Consider the following 19,230-nt stretch of genomic DNA (forward strand, 5'->3'; position numbering starts at 1 on the left):
AAAACATTGGCTGGCCCTGTTCTAGAAGCTTTCTAAGCTCAGAAGCTTAACAAATCCAAGTTACATATCTGGACTGGGAATTATAAAAAAGACCCTGGCATTACAAGTAGGCAAAGGTCCAAGGCAGCTAACAGCACCAACTCTGGCATTTGCCAAAGTTTCCAGGTTGACAGTCTGGAGCTACAGGTGTCATAGGAAGAAAACAAATGGTTAAATATGTATTTATATAGAACAATATTTTATGCTCAACTGTTTTTATTTTTCTTTATTTATGACCAGATCCAATGCAAGCTTAACCAAAAAATACACATTACAAGTAGGGATGCACCGAATCCACTATTTTGGATTCGGCCGAACCCCCGAATCCTTTGCGAAAGATTCGCCGAATACCGAACCGAATCTGAATTGTAATTTGCATATGCAAATTAGGTGTGGGAAGAGGAAAACATTTTTTACTTCCTTGTTTTGTGACAAAAAGTAACGTGATTTTCCTCCCTGCCCTAATTTGCATATGCAAATTAGGATTCGGATTCGGTTCGGCCAGGCAGAAGGAATCCTGTATTCGGTGCATCCCTAATTACAAGACAATTTGTCAATTCCTTTATTCATCTTGGGAAGAAATAATAGATTATGTATATTAAACACAGGTGGCAAAGTGTATTGAAATTAATGGAAGGCTTGTAATAATGTTTGGATTAAGTACAGTGATAAGAAAATAGCTTAATCCAAACAAATTGCTTGTGGTGTATTAAAAAAAAGTAGAGCTTTTGTGGAGTAATTGTTTTAGTCTCTCACCTTTTATATGCATTTGATATGCCTTACAAAATGTATTTTAAACAATGATTGTTATGGAAACTGCAAGGTTCACATCTGTGCTCAAATCTTGACAATATAGATATACCTTAGTGCTTAAAGGAGAAGGAAAGGTAATTTTCAATACCTATTCTAAACTGTTGCTTGGATTCCCCCCCTCCTGAACAGCTATAGTTTACAGATCCAATTTGGTTTACATAACTTTACCATGACATTGAAGTTATTCCCCGTTATGGACTTTGCGGCCATGTTGGTCATGTATGCTTCACATCCTGTGTCTCCTTGACGAAAGTGTGCATGCTCAAAATGTATTCCTCCCCCATGACCCCTTGTGTCATGTGTACAACATCCCCAAACAATCTAAGGAAAACGTAGGCAATTATTATTATTAATAAATTGGGTTGTTTTAGAAGTGTCAAACTATTACTATAACTATTACTATTTTTCTAGAAAAATTATTTTCCATTTCCAAACAATGGATAAGCCGCTTTGCCAGCTAACTACTATCTGTGTGTTGATCAGATTTATCACTGCAAACATCTAAAGCAGTAAGGGTTAGTCCACACTAGGAGATTCGGGGAGATTTTGTCGCCTGGCGACTAATCGCCTCTTCTTCTGGGTGACAATCTCCCCAAACTGCCTTCACGTGTCTTCCCATCCGCTATGATGAAAAGTCGCCTGTGCTAAAGCACACGCGGCACTTCGTTTCCGAAGTTGCCTCACGAGGAATCTTTGGACAACTTCGGAAAACGAAGCACCGCCAGGCGGCAAAATCTCCCCAAATCTCCTCGTGTGGACTAACCCTAACAGGATATAGTTGCTGCAAATCAGCTCTATCATACTCTCTGAGAAGTGTGCAGTGCTTATTTGTTTCTATATTATTTATGTGTACAATTAAATGTATTTTTTAGTCATTACTTATTGGAAGGTCCCTTATTCTGTCCATCTCATCTGTACATTCTATTGAGGAATATCTTTTTTTTGTTTTTCAACTAATTGTCCTAGCCGATCAGTTTTTTTTCTCTTTTGCTGGTATGTTGTTAAAAGGATATTAAGTTATTTCTAAGAGGATATGTTAAGTTCAGAAGGGCCCTGGAAAGGATACTGAATGAGCCTTCAGGGGTTTTTCCTGGTGACTTATGAAGGTCGCTCATAGAACTCAAAGGGCAAAATGCCATGGAGCAAAAAGAACTATCTGAAAAAATGATCCCATTGTCATGCTCCTTTTTCTGATCTTCTTTTCCAATCCTTTTCCTTCAAGCACATAATGAAGCCAGACTATGTGACGACAGGCATTGTGCCTGACTGGGGAGACTACATTGAAATTAAGGACGAAGATCAGATTCAAGGGCTTCGTCAGGCTTGTCAACTAGCCCGTCATATTTTACTTATGGCTGGAAAGAGTTTAAAGGTAAAATTCTCTCTGTATAAATTCCCAGCTTGAGTCGCTGTTGTTTTGTTACAAATCAAACTGAAGATTTTTTGCATAACTAGTAAGTAAACTATCTAACCATTAATATTTTCTATGGTTCATGTGTCATAACAAAATAATATGATAATTAAGTGGCAGTTATTTTGTTACCAAATTACCCACAGTAGATTGCAATCAAGCCAACATGATTGAATCTCACATTGAACAGCACTCATGGCTCATACCCTCCACTGATTCTATAGTAATGGTTTATTGTTCCTTCCTGCTGTAGGTTGGCATGACAACTGAAGAAATAGATGCACTTGTTCATGAGAACATCATCAGTTGGAATGCATATCCTTCTCCACTAGGTTATGGAGGATTCCCCAAATCTGTGTGCACATCGGTAAACAATGTGGTGTGCCATGGAATCCCTGACAGGTATAAATCTATGTTTACTGCTTTCATAACCTGCAGTTATTATGTAATTTTAACTGAAAAAAGGGCCAAACCATGCAATTAATAGCAGTTCTGCTCTAAATTTTCTTGGGGACAACCAAAGCAGAATTTGTGGACTAATAGTAAAAAATTGCATCTTGTATCACAATTAAATAGGGAAATCCAGTTTGTGTTTTGGCATTCAGCCAAATCCACAGACATATATTTAAGATTGGGATTTTGGCTGACAACAGAATGCAAGAAATTTTTCTTCACAAGGGATGCAATTGTTTTGATTTTTTTGAAATTTGCATATGCAGTTCTGGTATCGGCTAAATCTTTGGTGGAGCATTTGATATTGATTTCCACATACAAATATTATGCATTCATAAAGTATATTTATGCTCTTGGCCATTCTGGTGCATTATATTTGATGTGCCAGAATGGCTCATAGCTTTCAGTCCTCAGATTTGTAATTATTATGTATCCAGAAGTTTCCAGCATTCAGCCTACATACAGTACCTGCACATTCTGTATTTTTGCAAGTCTTCCGACATCCCTCAATATAGTTAAAAGTTTGACAAAAATATTTCATATACATAGGGAAATTCAATAAATGAGAATACACTTCATTAGTAGCTTATGTTTTCTGGGGGATTCCATGCCGGTTTATGTACACAATTTTATAATGTATGACAATTTTATAAAAAAAGACACAAAAGAAAATTTGAAGAACAGCCAGCATTTTCTTTAAGGTCGAATGTGCTGATTGTATAAAACTATTCCTTCATGTATTTGTTAGGATTGACTCAGACGTTAAACAACTCTCACTCTTCCTTAAAGCTGGCCTTAGATGTAAAGATTTTTAAAAGATCCAATCATTATCGTGATAGAAACAATTTTTTGGAACAATCGTTTAATTTATGATGTGTCCATCAACTAAAAAGACCATTTCAGGCGATATTGCCAGGAAAACTGAAGGCTAGCTGCCTGCTTGGCCCTGCAGACATAGATAGATTGCACTGGGACCGATAAAGATTTTTTAACCTGGCTGATCAATTTTCTGACAGATGTCGGCCGAAAAAACGTAAGATGTACGATCATTTGAATCCCATTAACCGCACGATAATTTCGAAGGATTGGTCGGACTTTGCTAAAATCGGTCATTCGGCAAGAAAAATCTTTGCGTCTATGGGGAGCTTAAGAGCAAATGTGTCAGGCCCAGTGCTTATTAATGCATACAGGAGGTCTGTCTAACAAACAATACTTAGGCAACTGGTACCTGTGCTCCCATAGCTGTCATTAGGCTGCAATACCAACCTTCAACTGTGATGGGATTCATTGTCCTATAACCACTGGAGGGAGACAGACCTTGGTATACAGCAAATGATGCAGCATTCTGAATATATCGCACCCAAGAAATTAAACCATCATTAATATAATGTACAGAATCACAAAAAGAGTGTAGAGCTCTATGACAGGTTCTCAGCATTCTAGCTTTTTGGAAACATAATTTCCCAACATCCTCTGCCAGCTTGTTCTTTAGCTAATAAAAGCTAGTAGCTTGAGCTCAGTTTTAGAATTTGCAGGTGGTATTTTCTATTGACATTATAATTTACTATTATCCCTTATTTATATTGGGCTAACGCATTTGCAAAGTAGCTTACATAGATGGATTATTGGTCACATTAGTCTCTGTCCTAAGGGAGCTTAAAGGAACAGTTCAGTGTAAAAATAAAACCGGGTAAATGGATAGGCTGTGCAAAATAACAACTATTTCCAGTATAGTTAGTTAGCCAAATATTTAATTAATAAAGGCTGGAGTGAACGGATGTCTAACCTAATAGCCAGAACACTGCTTCATCCTTTGCAGCTCTCTAACCTCTTAGTTTGTCAGTGACATAGGACATAACTGTTCATTTAGTTTGCATTTGATCCTTAGCAGGCAGGTCAGATTTAAAAGCAAGCTAACTGAATAGTTATGTCACACATGCCCCCTCCCTTTTAAGTCACTGATTGGTTACTGACTGGTAACAGGTTAGATAGCTCCAAAGCACAAAGTAGGGTTGTGGCGATTATGTTAGAGACCCAGTCACTCCAACATTTATACATTGCATTCATGGCTAACTATATTAAACAATTTTTTTATTTTCTATTTACCCAATTTTATTTTTATACTGAACAGTTCATTTAAAATCAAAGTTCCCCTGCTCATTCTGACAACATACTAGGGCTAATTTAACTCACAGCCAATTAACTGGCCTGAAATATTGGTTTAAGAAACAGTGCCTTAATATGTGTGGTACAGTGCAATAAAATTTAGATTTTTGGAAATAAAAAGCAAAATGCAGCTTATATGATTTCCAGCAAGGTTTGAATATCATTTAATTTGACCATATGATTTTAACAGATTGTTTTAGGGTTTAGATGGTCGGTAATATGAAATAAAAATGGCTTCAAATAAATTTTAATATAATAGCACCTTTTTTCTGCACATGAAAAAAGGATGTGTTTTCTTTAGGAACACCAATACCTTTTATGTAAATAAACTCATTCATAGCTATGAAAGCTGCCATATAGGGACTTGCAAGGCACAGCTCTCACTTTGCATAACATATATGGAATAAGCTATTTAGAGTCAAATCGCTTTAGTAATTAGGGGGCAAATGTCATTCACTCCAGCTCATCTAAAGCATGATAAAAATATATAGTATACCAAATAGTAATGCTATTTATGCTGTATGCCTTGAAAGTTATTACGTAACATATGAAAGCACAAGGCAATAATTCTCACACTTACATTTATAACAGAGGTACTTGTGTCTATGTGTGCTTCTTGCAACTTTCTCCAAGTGCCAAAGTGATAATTCAGCCTGCTTTGATGTGGAAAGTGCACAAGGTGTAAGTACATGGTGCACACAATCTTGCACTGGAATAAACCCATTTAAGGTAGTTAATTCCAGGGTTCCTACATGCATCCGATTTGTGCCTAGTATTTCGGTATGGGGGGGGTGGTAATTTTGGCTCCAGGTACATTGAAAGTAATACCATTTGGGCAGTTGATAAATACAGAAAACTGCTGCTACAACTTTGCCTAGATTTACTAACGTATACAGTAATACATGGCACACAAGTTGTGTCCCATACTGTTTTGCAGGCACCATTCTGGAAAAAGTTCAGTGTAGGTAAAATATATGGCAAATTGCATGGGCTTTTGTGCTTAACCCTTTGTACTCAGTAAATGAGCCCTGTATTGTAGGCATCATTGCATTTATATATATATTTTTTTCTTTTTCCCTTCTTAAGTCGAGCACTTCAAGATGGAGACATTATCAACATTGACGTAACTGTGAGTCACCATTGTCTGGTTTGTTTGAGTAATTTAATATATCATGGGCTTCTATAATTGATGTCAAATGTTATAATTTAAAAACATGTATTTAAAGCAGTTTTTATGCCTCATTTTGGACTTTTTTGGATTGTTGGGTACAGGTATAGAAAATAAGGGACCACTAAGTCTTGCTTTTGGTTACACTATGTAATTTGGGTTTGTTTTCTTGTTATACTCTCTAAAAGTCCAGAAAAGGGAAACTTTTTGTAACCTCTAGTAGTAGCAGGGAGTATGGTACGTTGTTAGGTATTTAATATTCCATTTGGTAACATAGTAAGTTAGGTTGAAAAGAGACACTCATCCATCAAATTAAACATTTTAACTTTATTTAAACTGCTAGTTGATCCAGAGGAAGTAAAAAAAAAAACATGGAAGCCTCTCCAATTTGCCTCAGAGGGGGGCAAAATTCCATCCTGACTTGTATTATGAGCTGTCTTCCATAACCCTGTATTCCCTCACTTTCTAAACAGCCATCCAATCCCTTCTTAAAGCTATCTAATGTATCAGCTTGTACAACTGATTCAGGGAGAGAATTCCACATTTTCACAGCTCTCACTGTAAAAAACCTCTTCCGAATATTTAGGTGGAACCTCTTTTCTATGGAATGGGTGACCTTGTGTCAGCTGGACAGACCTACTGGCAAATAAAGCATTAGAGAGATTATTATATGATCCCCTTATATATTTATACATAGTTATTATATCTCCCCTTAAGCGCCTCTTCTTCATCGTGAACATCCCCAACTTGGCCAGTCTTTCCTCATAGCTAAGATTTTCCATACCTTTTACCAGCTTAGTTGCCCTTCTCTGTACCCTCTCTAATACAGTAATGTCCTGTTTGAAACTCATGAAATAACACCAGACACATTTTGCACTGTTGCTGCCACCAATAGCAGCTAATCAGAAGTTAATAATATCAGTCTACTGCAGTTACAAGAATAAAATAAAAGTCCTAATTGGTTGCTATGCGTTTGTGCACTTGTGCAAAGTTGCCCAATAATAGTAAAAATATAATATTTTTAAGGAACAAGTGTTTGGCATTTATGGGTGATTCAAACTGTAGAAAACTATGCATCATTTATTATTCCCCCCCCCCCAAAAAAAAATAAAGGTTTGCTTGTTTGGCGAGGCCAGAAACCTGTTGGACAAGAACTACATATACTGATATATACATAGCTGATTTGTGGCCAAATGGTGGTTAGACAGGTCTTCTCTATGGCCCTGTTCATGGAAATAAACTTCTGACTTAGTCTGGAGGGGCCATGGATCTCAAGGGGACCTCTAATAGACTTGTAGGGGGGTACACTATTTACTCAAGTTTCGCTCAGTCTTCTGACATAATAAATCACTAAACACTGATTAATACCTAATGACTTAGTATGGCTCATAATAAAATAAACTGTTTTTCACAGCTTTAGTGTAGTCTAACAGTATTACCATTATGCATGTTATAAGAACAGAAAAAAAGTGTGCAAATACAGTTATTTTGGCCCTATAGGTTTATACAAGAGAAATGGATAAAGAATGTTTAAAAAAAAAAAACAGCATTGTCTGTGGTTTCATTTGGTAGCTCTAACACCGTTTTTCTAAATTCACTGAAATATTTTAGGGTCTGTCTAGCAGAGTTTACAGCCATACCAGTTTAAACAATATGGATGAAAGATCTTTTCAGTTCCTGCAGGACCAGCAAGCAAATTGGAAGCTCTCTAGAGTGGAAGAGGTTATATGGCACTTAGAGACAAGAATGGCTCAATAAGTCAGTGTTTATTTCTAACACAGCTGTTTTATCTTTTTTTTTTTTACCTTTTCAACTCTGGGTTTATTCCAAGTGGACCCTGGCCTGACATGAATTTAAGGCTGGAATCAAATGAACTGGGATCAATGTTGGCCTAAGTGAAATGTCAGCCAAATCCTGCTATGTGTCATGTTTTTGAGAAGGTGTAATTGTTATTGATCCTGTGTGTAGTTAATGCAGAGCCCCACAGTACTGTGCAGCTGCTCTAGATAGATATGTATGAGATGAGCTAACGTGAAGAAAGCCAGCATTTTTCTTTCACTCTGCAGAGATTGATCTTCCTCTTCCTGCTGATTCTGAGTGGGGCCTGTCATTATCTTACTCTGTCATTAGAGGCTACATTGGCCTGTGTATGTCAGTCTATTTGGACAGCAACTCTTTTTCTAGCAGTGCTCCCTACATTTATTAAAATCTCTGAAGATAGTGTTGTATTCCATTTCTGGCACAGGCGCCTTTAACCCTCTGCTACTGAACACACAATGGCCTAAAATTTTAGTAACGGGCAAAGCTTTTTTTTTTTTTCTTAATGCTGAAGAGATTTTCGATATAAAGCAGGCCCAGGAAAGTAGATAAAGTATTGTTCCACTTAAGGCACTATGGGCAATAAACAAATGCAGGAAGACTGTGTACATAAACAATATATGCCATGAACCTGTTATACATATAGAAATTACTGCTTGCTGTTACTAAAGTCAATAACAATCAATGGAATACAGAACATATTTTCTGTGGCAAAATCATATTGCCATATATAAAATGTATACAATTTAAGTTGTACACTTTTGATGCCAGTGCAAACAAACAAATTATGTGCACAGAGAATTTGTGTTTATAGTTAACTAATTTTGTGCATATGTTAGACCGCAAACCTCTGTACATGCAGAAAAAATATTTTTGTGCAATAGTTTTTCAATTGCAGACAAAATTAATTTTTGGGCACATTACCTGAAAAAAATAGAGGCAACTTTTAAAACATAGGGTCACATTTACAAAACTAGTGTATACAGATTTTTTCTCAAGTAATTACATATTGCTTACTAATATGCTAATCACAACTTATAATGACTATTTATGAAATAACTCAAAATGATTTAATCACAATCCCTCTCAGTCAAAGAAATTTTACTTCAACATTCTCAGTCTCTCAGGTGACATCTGGAATAAACTTGAATAGGTGAGTTTTTGAGTTACACAAAATAATTATTATTATAGTTATCTAAACCCTAACATTAGAATACCCAGTTGCCTTTTATTCTGATCAATTCAATCAACATGTTATTGGGATTGGGAAAACATGAATCACTCAATGCTCAATGACAATTCAACCACTAATCAAGGAGAATGAATTCTCTTTAATCAATGTGAATCTCCAAGCTCAGATGGAGATCCCTGCCACTTCATCACAAGCAAACTCAAGATCACATTATGCATTTCATAACTTATAAAACCACCAGACCACTCCCATTAAAAACACTAACCCACAATGGACAGTTAGAACCAAGATAACATAAGAATAAACCATGAATTAGCAGCATTTATTCATATAACTCCATAAACATAAAGATACACCTTTGAGGATACACAATAAAAAGGGAAAGCAAAAACACACATATAGAGAGGGACTGCTTCAATAAAAATAATCAATGTCAGATTTCCCCTCATTGTGCTGTATAATATGTTTGCTCTTTGACAACATTTTGAATCTCCAAGCTCACCCTCAGATAAATGTGCTTGGTTTTGCAACAGCTTCTTTGAAGAAACATACTTATTGTGCTTTAAACAACATTTCAGTGTAGGATTTGTTATTTTTTGATATGGGAGAATAGTCAATAGTCTCAATACTTTTGCATTGGACATTGGGCTATTTATCCATTCCTGGGATAGCTTCCAAATTAATTGGTGTTCTCTGAGACATGTGTAGATATGCATGTTATTTTATATTGTCATCAACAGTTTAGTGTTGTTACTTTATCTAAAGGTAAATATAGTAATTATACATTGTCACATTGAGTAAAAAATAAAGGTAACCTGTCCTTTCAAAAAACAAAGCCTATCTTATAATAAAAAAAGAATCAATGTGATTTATATACTTGCTCTAGTCAGTGTCTGATAAAAATATAAATACTGTAAATTGCAAGTCCTAAAGTATGGTGTTTGGTTTACACAGCTTGTGGTGGCATATAAATTCCAAGATTTATTATTTATTAGAACTCAAGCTGTAATGTAAGAAGATCAGATTCCTTTGTAATCTGCAGTCAAATCTAAAAATATACCATGCTGGGCATTTTAGGTCTGCTGCCCAGTAGGATGCATCTGTCATGTCTGTGTACACATATGTGTGAACAGCAAATCTAAAACTGATATAGCAAAGCTAAATTATAATGTGCCTAATAACAGCAAATAATTATCTTGTAAGGTATGAGAAGGAGTATTATGTTAAGCAGGGGCTGCTGCATTTGGCAAACTGGGGACAGAATAATCCAACTTTCCAAATTTCATATTAACCGTGGATTAGGTTATGAGCCTAGTTGACCCAAATACACTTGTCTTTATATTAATATGTGTATAGGTCAGTTATTGGGGATCACTTGCATAGCCAGAGACCAGTAAACCCCCTCTTTTTTTGGTCAACGTATATAGGATTGTGTGTTTGCCTTTTTATTAATTTTTTTAACTATCAATATAAGATCTTATTTTTTGCACCAGTATGGCGGGCTAATTTATTGGCTTCTAGTGATCCGTAGCAGTCATACCCCCTCTACCCTTTTAATGCTCCTGATGGGCATTGTGAAAGTAAATTTGAGAGGTATGTTCTACCCAAAGAATTTGAAGATAAATGTGATAAGGCACACTGGATCATGTAGAATATTGTATAGAATTTACTGCATGTTTATGTTCTAGCTAAAATAAAATGAATGCTATAACCTTCATGTCCAATATTTCTCTCATATATTACCCTTGAATAAGTGCTTTAATAGCTATGAAAATGCATTATCTGGAGAAAAAAAATCTAATGATAAATTAGCTGTGTCTTAGCTAGGAAAAAGGATGTTTGAGTGGTTTGTTGTTCTTCTCAGTAGAATTTTATTAAGAATGCTGCATTCCCCCATAGGATGACATTTATTATTGATTAATTGCCCTAGAGAACCACTTTTAATTGATTTCACACAGAAATTTTATTTTAATCTTTTTCATTAATTAACTATTTCCAGTCCAGAATAGACTATTGTGTTTGTATTTGGCATTATCTGAGACACAATCATTAAATGCAGGTTTTAAAATGCAAGTATTCAATGAAGAGCAATGGTCAGTGCTAACAGTCATTATTCTAACCCTTAATGAATGGTAATTCAGTTTGATGTTAACACATTTTCATTATCACTATTGCTACTTCGTTCCAAAATCAAAAACAACTTGCTTTAAACGCCACAGTTTGGGAACCATTGTTATAGACTTAGAAAGCACTGGTGCACATATATCTCAGGAAAGAGCTGCATAGCATTAAAACATCACAAGTAAAGTACAAATATAATTTTTATTATTATTCCTATTTTACATAGTACAAAACCACAAAGATTTGTATCTATGCTTTACACACAGTAGTTTGTGAATTGTAATAATGAATATGTATAAATTTTGCCGAAATGTATTTTTCAAGTGTGCAATATTGCAAAACTTTTAATTTTCAACATGTGCTGTATAAATACAAAAAAGCATATATACCATGCTGTATCACTTTACAGCTTCTATAATTAGTCCAACTGTCTTGCATCGTTGTCGTGTTTGCTTGCTATTTCCTCCACATCTGGTTGTTTTGCTCCCAGCAGTTGGAACCAGTGACACAGAAACTGCAACAGAGTATTCCTAAAACATCATCTTTACATCAGTGCTAAGAGGTCAGAGTAGTCTACCTATTAAATCACAAACAGAAAAAAGAGCAGTTAAGAAAAATGGATTAGAGTATTTGGCCTGGCCACAGAGTTATTTTTCTCAAAGGGAAGCCATGATTGCTTGGCTTCAAACTCCTACAGTCTAAAGTTGAATGAGATATTTCAGGCATCGGAAGCATTTTTGCCTTTAGTTTGATTAACAAACCTTGCCTGTGGCTACATTAACTTTGAGGCCTGCTCACACAAACAAAGCTTCCTTATGTCAGCAAGCTGGGAAGAGCATTCATGATGTGTCCACATGTTCTCCCTCTTTCTGTTGCCCTCCCAGTTGCCTATGTTAAAGCTAACCTCCTCCAGTTGATTTATGATCTTCAAACGACTTTTAAACAAGTGAATGTTTTGTCTGGTTTTAGATTGATACTAGTCTGTTTTCTGATATATTCATATTATTAAGAACATTGATCTTGCTAAATGGGTTTACGTTACATGACCAGTTGTGCTTATAGACTAAAGTGTAGCTTGACTAAAATTCCCTATATGAAATAAGGACTTGGATTCTAGTAGAAAACACAAATAAAACGACTAAGCTTTTGGAGACCATGCTTGCAGTGCTATAATATTATATGAATAATATAAATACCAACAACTTATGATGCTTTACTTGCTGGTGGACATCTCCTGGTAAGAACCACAACAATCCTTTGTTTTATATCCTTCATCTCCATATCCTCCACCTACCTAGTTTGAATTCAGTCCCTATCCAATGAAGAATAAAACTAGGAAAATGTGTATAAAACATTTATAAAATACCTCAAAAATGACGGCACTCATAAAGACCTTTTAGGAAACATTACTACCTAGTTCCTTGAATTTATTCAGTCGTCATGAAACTTCAATCATTTTCCTCACTACAAGTTAATACAAACCTCTCTATTACTGTAAGATAAAATAGCTTTGAAAATGTACATGGCCTGAATTTCAAAACAAATACTTAATATGTATAGGTTGGAGGAGAGATTACAAAGGAATGGTATGCAATACACCTACAAATACATTGCTTTCATGGATTGGAAAAGCAGGGAACTGTGTTTAAAAAAAAAAAAATCAGAATGCTATATCTCCTTGACATGTGAAGTTGGAGGATGGGTAATATAATGTAGCTGTGCCTACAATACATAGTGATAGATATAGAATAGTTCTACAGTATAAACGCTGGACCTTAGCACAGAAATTGATTTTGAAAAATGCCTTGGTTTGCTTCAGCAGTATGCTTCAAGTACTCCTGAATTTGGGTTTATTGGATGGACTAATCCTCAATACTGTAAATGCCAAAACAATACATTTTAAAATGTCAGATCAAGAAGACATGAATGTGTCTATACTATGTGAATTATGACTTGCAACTTGCACATTGTTTTTAAAAGAATAAGTGGAAAAATCAATATCCCAATATATACATAACTAGTGATAGAAAACTGTTTTATAGATTCACTCGGAAATAGATTTGCTACACAAAGAAGAAAGCATAATTTACATTTTAAAAAAAATCTTTTTTTATGCTCAAATTACCTTATAGCTAGCCATTAGTGATGTGCGGGTAGAGAAAAACTCAACCTCATACCCGTCCACACCTGCCTCCTCCTCCCTATATATAGGCCTGCGCCACCCTGGCCCACTGACTAACAAATGGGATGGGGCGAGTGTGAGAGTATAAGAAAGAATGCCGCTAGCTGGAAGCTGGCAGTGTGCAACCCACAAAGGGTTGCTGAGGTCGGCCCGAACCAACCAGACCTGCAGGTAAACCCACAGGTATCAGGCCCGCCCGCACATCACTACTAGCCATATCAGAGCTTGAAATGGAAAAGGCAAAAATCTGCATTTTAAACAAAAAACATTATTTTTGAAAATGAGGAAACTAAGGCAATTTCAGTTAACCTTTCAAGTGGTAAAAACATAATAACATTTTACATGTTTATCAGTGGGATTTAAAGGAGTTCTGCACCTTTGAGTTAACTTTTAATATGACGTTACCTCATAATCTGAAACAAATTACAATTGTTTTCTACTTTTTAATATTTGTAGTTTTTGAGTTGAGTTTTTGAGCTTTTTATTCAGCCGCTCTTCCGATTTCAGTAGTCTGGTTGCTAGGTTCCAAATGATCCTAGTAACCATCTATTAATTTAAATAAGAGACTAGAATATGAAAAACTATTTTTTTTAAAAAATATTGAACAATTGAAAAGTTGCTTAGAAATGGCCACTCTATAACATATTAAAAGTTAAATTAAAGGGGACCAGTCACCCAAAAAAAATATTCAAAATCCTATTTTATCACATTAGTCAAGCAAAATTAACTTTAATTACACTATATAAATTATTCGAATTTTGCTTACTTCAGTCTGGGATTTCAAAATTATAGCAAGCAGGCAGCAGCCATTTTGTGCACACTGTTATTAAGGCAAGCCTTGCATCATCTCAAAATCTTGTGTGTGCACCAGAATGGGGGACCCAATGTCCATCCCCATGCCCTGGCTACACAATTAAATACTAAAGAGAACGGGGGGAATATGTGGAGACAGAGTAACTATAGAGGAAGCAGACCCTGCGGCTGCAGGGGGGCCCAGGAGGTATAGGGGCCCCATGAGGCCCTAATTCATATACAATTTCAATAAATATTGGAGAAACAAGTCAACCTCTAAACATTTTGTGGGCCTGAAAAATAATTTGCTTTGGGGCCCAGTAATATCTAGTTATGCCACTGTGTGTAGAGCAGTGACATCTAGGAAATGCTGAAGTGAAAGTAGTTTCACTATTCAATTGACAGCTATGAATGCTTTAATAAAAAATAGAAATTGAATTTCATGTTTAATTTGAAAAGGACTTTTATTATACAGATTTTTGTGTGACAGGTCCACTTTAAAGGTGAGCCACCCATTTAAAAGGGCAGTTAACTGAAATGCATTGCTGGTGGAAAGAAAATGATCTTTGGGGATCAAATTAGGTACTCCAGATTTATGGTATCTTTTCACAGTAGTAATTATTAATCACTTAACCAGATGCTACAATACACTGTTTTGTGGCTATATTATATGCTGGTTGATAAGTAGCTTTATAAGATAGACTAGAAATTTGTATATATGCTAGGTATACAAGCACTTTGAGACCAAGATCCATAAGAGGCAGCATTATGGTAAATGTAATATTTAAAGTGTATAATGTGCCATAGTATTAGTCTATTAAACTGTTAATTCAAGGATCTGAGGTCTAGTGGGGAAATCCTCTATTCCTATTTTCTGTCTAATTTTACGAGCCATTTTCACCTCCAGACTGAACTTTATTATTTTTTTTTTTTTAATGGTGATAGATGGTTAAGTGACTATTTATTAATCTTATTTTATTCTACCATGCACTTTTTAAGAACCTCTGCCTCTGAGAATTTTCTCTTACGGGATATAGAGATTAATGAATATGGAATGTATACACAGACTGGTAGTGAAGAAAAATATAGTCCTGCATCATGAACCATGATTACTGAAGTTAAAAGTCCCTGTGCCTTTAAACTGAGATGCTTCAATAGACTGTTATATGCTATTTTATATGTTGGTTGATAAGTAGCTTTATAAGAGAGACTAGAAATTTGTATATATGCTAGGTATATAAGCACTTTGAGACCAAGAGCCATAAGTGGCTGCATAATGGTAAATGTAATATATAAAGTGTATAATGTGCCACAGTAGTAGTCTATTAAACTGTTAGTTCAAGGATCTGAGGTCTAGTGGGGAAATCCTCTATTCCTATTTGCAGTGTAATTTTACCAGCCATTTTCACCTCCAGACTGAACTTTTTTTTTTTTTTTTTTTTTTTTTTAATGGTGATAGATGGTTAAGTGACTATTTATTAATCTTATTTTATTCTACCATGCACTTTTTAAGAACCTCTGCCTCTGAAATTTTTCTCTTACGGGATATAGAGATTAATGAAAATGGAATGTATACACTAACTGGTAGTGAAGAAAAATATAGTCCTGCATCATAAACCATGATTACTAAAGTTAAAAGTCCCTGTGCCTTTAAACGGAGTCCTAGGATGGTCTGTCTGTATCCTTGGTGGTTTGCTTATTTACAGCTTAAAATTGGTTCCTGTGAAACAGAGTAAACCAGATAAATATGGGTATCCAAGTAACTGAGGTTAAATAACTTGCATAGTTTGGTCACAAATCAATCTCTGAATATGTATGTATATATCCAAATGTTATAGCATGCATATTTCAATAGGAGCAATTTATATATTTATGTATAATAAAAAAATAAATAAATAAAAATTTATATATATATATATATATATATATATATATATATATATATATATATATATATATATTTATATTTATTTATCTTTTCCTTTAAATCAGGCAGTGTGCATAATGCAGAGAAACAATTTATAAACCCACAGGAAAAAGTGGTCATTCAGGTGGTTTGTTGAGTATTGAATATTTAAAGCGTTTTATTGAGCTTTTCGGTCAGCTTTTTATGCTGTAGTCACAGGAACATTGGTTTATTGATCAATTGCAAAGATTTGTGGCCATTTGTCAGTAGAGTACTTAAAGGGACTTTTTAAATAAATGTAAGCATAGAAAACACAATAGAAATAGTATGGGTTTTGTTTTTTTGCCAGGCTTAGGTTCATCCTGTGGTTTGTTTAAGTGATGTGTAAATCAATATATGCGACAATGTTAATTGTGCCTTCTATGAAACATATTGTTTGGTGAATTCTTATTTAAAAATAGAATCTATAAGAATCAGTAGAGAACAACATCTCTTTATGCCAGATTTTTCTGTGCACCTAGAATATATTATTTTGGCTTGATGTTCATAGAGGAACTTTTGCTTGACAAACAGGGTAACTTTCCAGAGGTGATGATATGGTGAGGAAAGTTTTTACCCACTGATAGCTAATGTTATAAACCACATAAACATGTATCCACCACAACACTTCTTATAAGTGTCTTCTTCTGTCTGTACCTGCTAGTTGACACAACTCATCAACATTACAACTTCAACAAGACAGAGGAAAGTGGTTGGCAAGCTGGTTGACTCACTAGAGAACCTTGTCATGTCTAGGGAGCAGACTTGTGGTACCTTTGGACTCATTTACATTCCAGAACTCATACACTCAACCATAACAAGGTCTGGAGACACATTTCTTGTGGGGAATGTGAATAAATGAGGTTGAGCGTTAGTGAAAATTGCAAAGAGTTGCAGAGATGTGCTAATATGTTTTATATTTTTTCTTTGTGTTCTCTCTTCCTGTATCATTACATTGTATTGTCTACCAGGTCTTTCTTATTGACGGGGTGTTCTGGTGATTGTGCATGCATTAAATAACCTTAAATAAATATTTATTCAATTAAAGTTTGCTGTTGCAAAAATATTGGCCTAAACCAACTTGATTACTAGAAATCTGTCTATAAAAGAAGAACAACATATCTGGACTGCATATATATTTTAGAAGTCAGACATAACTATAGCACATAATACCTTGGTAAGTAAATAACCCACTAGCGGTTAGCTTTTGTCAGTTACCTGATTGGGCAAGGAAAACAACTGAAAAGCTGTAAGGAAAAACACCTGTCACTGAACCACCATCAAGCAATGGTGGGGTAAAGGTATTATTGTTATTGTTAGCATGTATTTATATAGTGTCAAGGTATCAGACCAGAAGGTTTGACTGCAGAATTTTAAAATATACACCACAAATTGCAAACTTTACAGTCAACTTTTCTGTTTGGTTGCTGGGATCACATATCACTCTGCAGCATATAGTTATACCTTTGTTCCTGAAGGAGCAATTTAGTATGCAAAGACATTCAGCTGTTGGGGGGTACAACAGCTAGTCCCACAAGTTGTTATTAATAAATAATTATAAAATGCCAAAATAATCCACAGTGCTTTATAATAGTTGGTATACCCCTGAAGTATAGTTTAAAGAATGTAATAATTGTAATTTATACTTTTTGTAACATTTTCTCTAAGGGTCCCTTGGGGCAAATGCATTTTCTACTCTACCTACAGCTTCTCATAAGAATGGCATAATTGTCCAGCTGGAATGCCCATGTGTTTAGTCAGTTAAATACCAAATTTCAAAGCAGGTGTTTCTTTAGCTTTAGTGACAATTCTTTTTTCAGACACTGGCCCATTGTGTATAAATTTGGAATTTACCAAACTAACCTGATATCTGCTGTGGGCAATCCAGCACTCTGGTCTGTTATATATTTTTAAGATGATAGGAAGAGGGTTACTTTCTGTAAATGGTAAGTAAAAATTATTAAATGATACACATCGCTTCTGTGAATCCTCACTGGTGGAATACACTGTCCAAATGTGGGGTTTTCGGGTAAACCTGAAAAAAACGAGCGATTCAGTGGAAAAAGTGAGAAAAAAATTGTACGATTCGGGTTTTTGCTGAAGTTTATCAGGTTTTTTTTCCTGATAATTCGAGTTTAATCGGGGATGGGAGTTTGGTCAAGCTTTTTTTTAATTTAAAAAATATCTTTTATTTTTTATTTAGTTTTTTTTATTTAGTAAATATCTATCTATCTATCTATATATATATAATATATATTATATTCTTATAAATGGTGAGTTCTGATGTCATCAGTTATAAACGGTGAGTTCTGATGTTATTACTGTCACATGACTCACTGAAATTTGTGTATTATAATAAAGTACCCCCAGTTGCAGAATATGAGCATATTAGAAGTTACCTCGGCCTTAGGCCTCGTGTTTTTATATGGTCATGAAACTCCTCAGTAACTTATAATATCCTTATATTTTACAAGAGGGGGTATTTTATTCACTATATATATATTTTTTCAGTTGCAAGCAGCCACACTCAGATCAGGATTTATTTCTGTGTATGAGGACCCTCACTCCAGTTTGAAGTGAATCAAATTGCTTTATTCTATACATCTTATACATCCGACGTTTCGGCCCACATAAGGGCCAGGTTAGATTGCTATTTATCACCACAAAGGAAGAAGAAACTCAATCAGCTGAAGGGAAATAATTCAGTTATTGCAAAAACGTCTCTACACACCACACGGCTTTGTACATTTCTTTCTGGCACAATAAATGGGTTTATATTTTGTCAGTAGCATTCCTTAAAAGTAAGCCATGTGTATATCTTTATTCAAATATTTCTGAATGTTTCAGAATGCTCTTTATATATATATATATATATATATATATATATATATATATAATTTTTTTTTTTTTTTTGCTGTGTTACTGTATAAGAATAGCATTTTCATTGATTTATGCACTAACTGTACAGAGAGAGAGAGATCCCTAGAGTCATTACCTTCCTAAATACAACATTAAGGGGGTGGTAGCTTCCACAAGCTACATTTTATCTTACTGCTATTTTATCCTACTGATATTGTTTCAGGACTTTTTTGTTAATTACTGACAGGGGTGATTCTGCCCTTACTGCTGC

The 19,230-nt window shown here is 35.0% G+C and overlaps 1 protein-coding gene across 4 annotated transcripts in view; it reads left to right on the forward strand.

The window, feature by feature from the left end:
* Positions 1-19,230, forward strand: part of metap1d.L (methionyl aminopeptidase type 1D (mitochondrial) L homeolog) — a 97,801-nt gene that overhangs the window by 41,317 nt on the left and 37,254 nt on the right. For 3 of the 4 annotated variants that reach the window (XM_018235902.2, XM_018235904.2, XM_018235905.2), the window contains 3 exons: positions 2,075-2,224; positions 2,517-2,665; positions 5,969-6,029. In XM_018235902.2, coding sequence (XP_018091391.1) covers positions 2,075-2,224; positions 2,517-2,665; positions 5,969-6,029 — 360 coding nt within the window. The remainder of the gene's footprint in view (positions 1-2,074; positions 2,225-2,516; positions 2,666-5,968; positions 6,030-19,230) is intronic. The other variant, XM_018235903.2, reaches the window with a different exon arrangement.

Source organism: Xenopus laevis, chromosome 9_10L, assembly GCF_017654675.1.
Source record: "Xenopus laevis strain J_2021 chromosome 9_10L, Xenopus_laevis_v10.1, whole genome shotgun sequence".
Lineage (NCBI taxonomy): Eukaryota > Metazoa > Chordata > Amphibia > Anura > Pipidae > Xenopus > Xenopus laevis.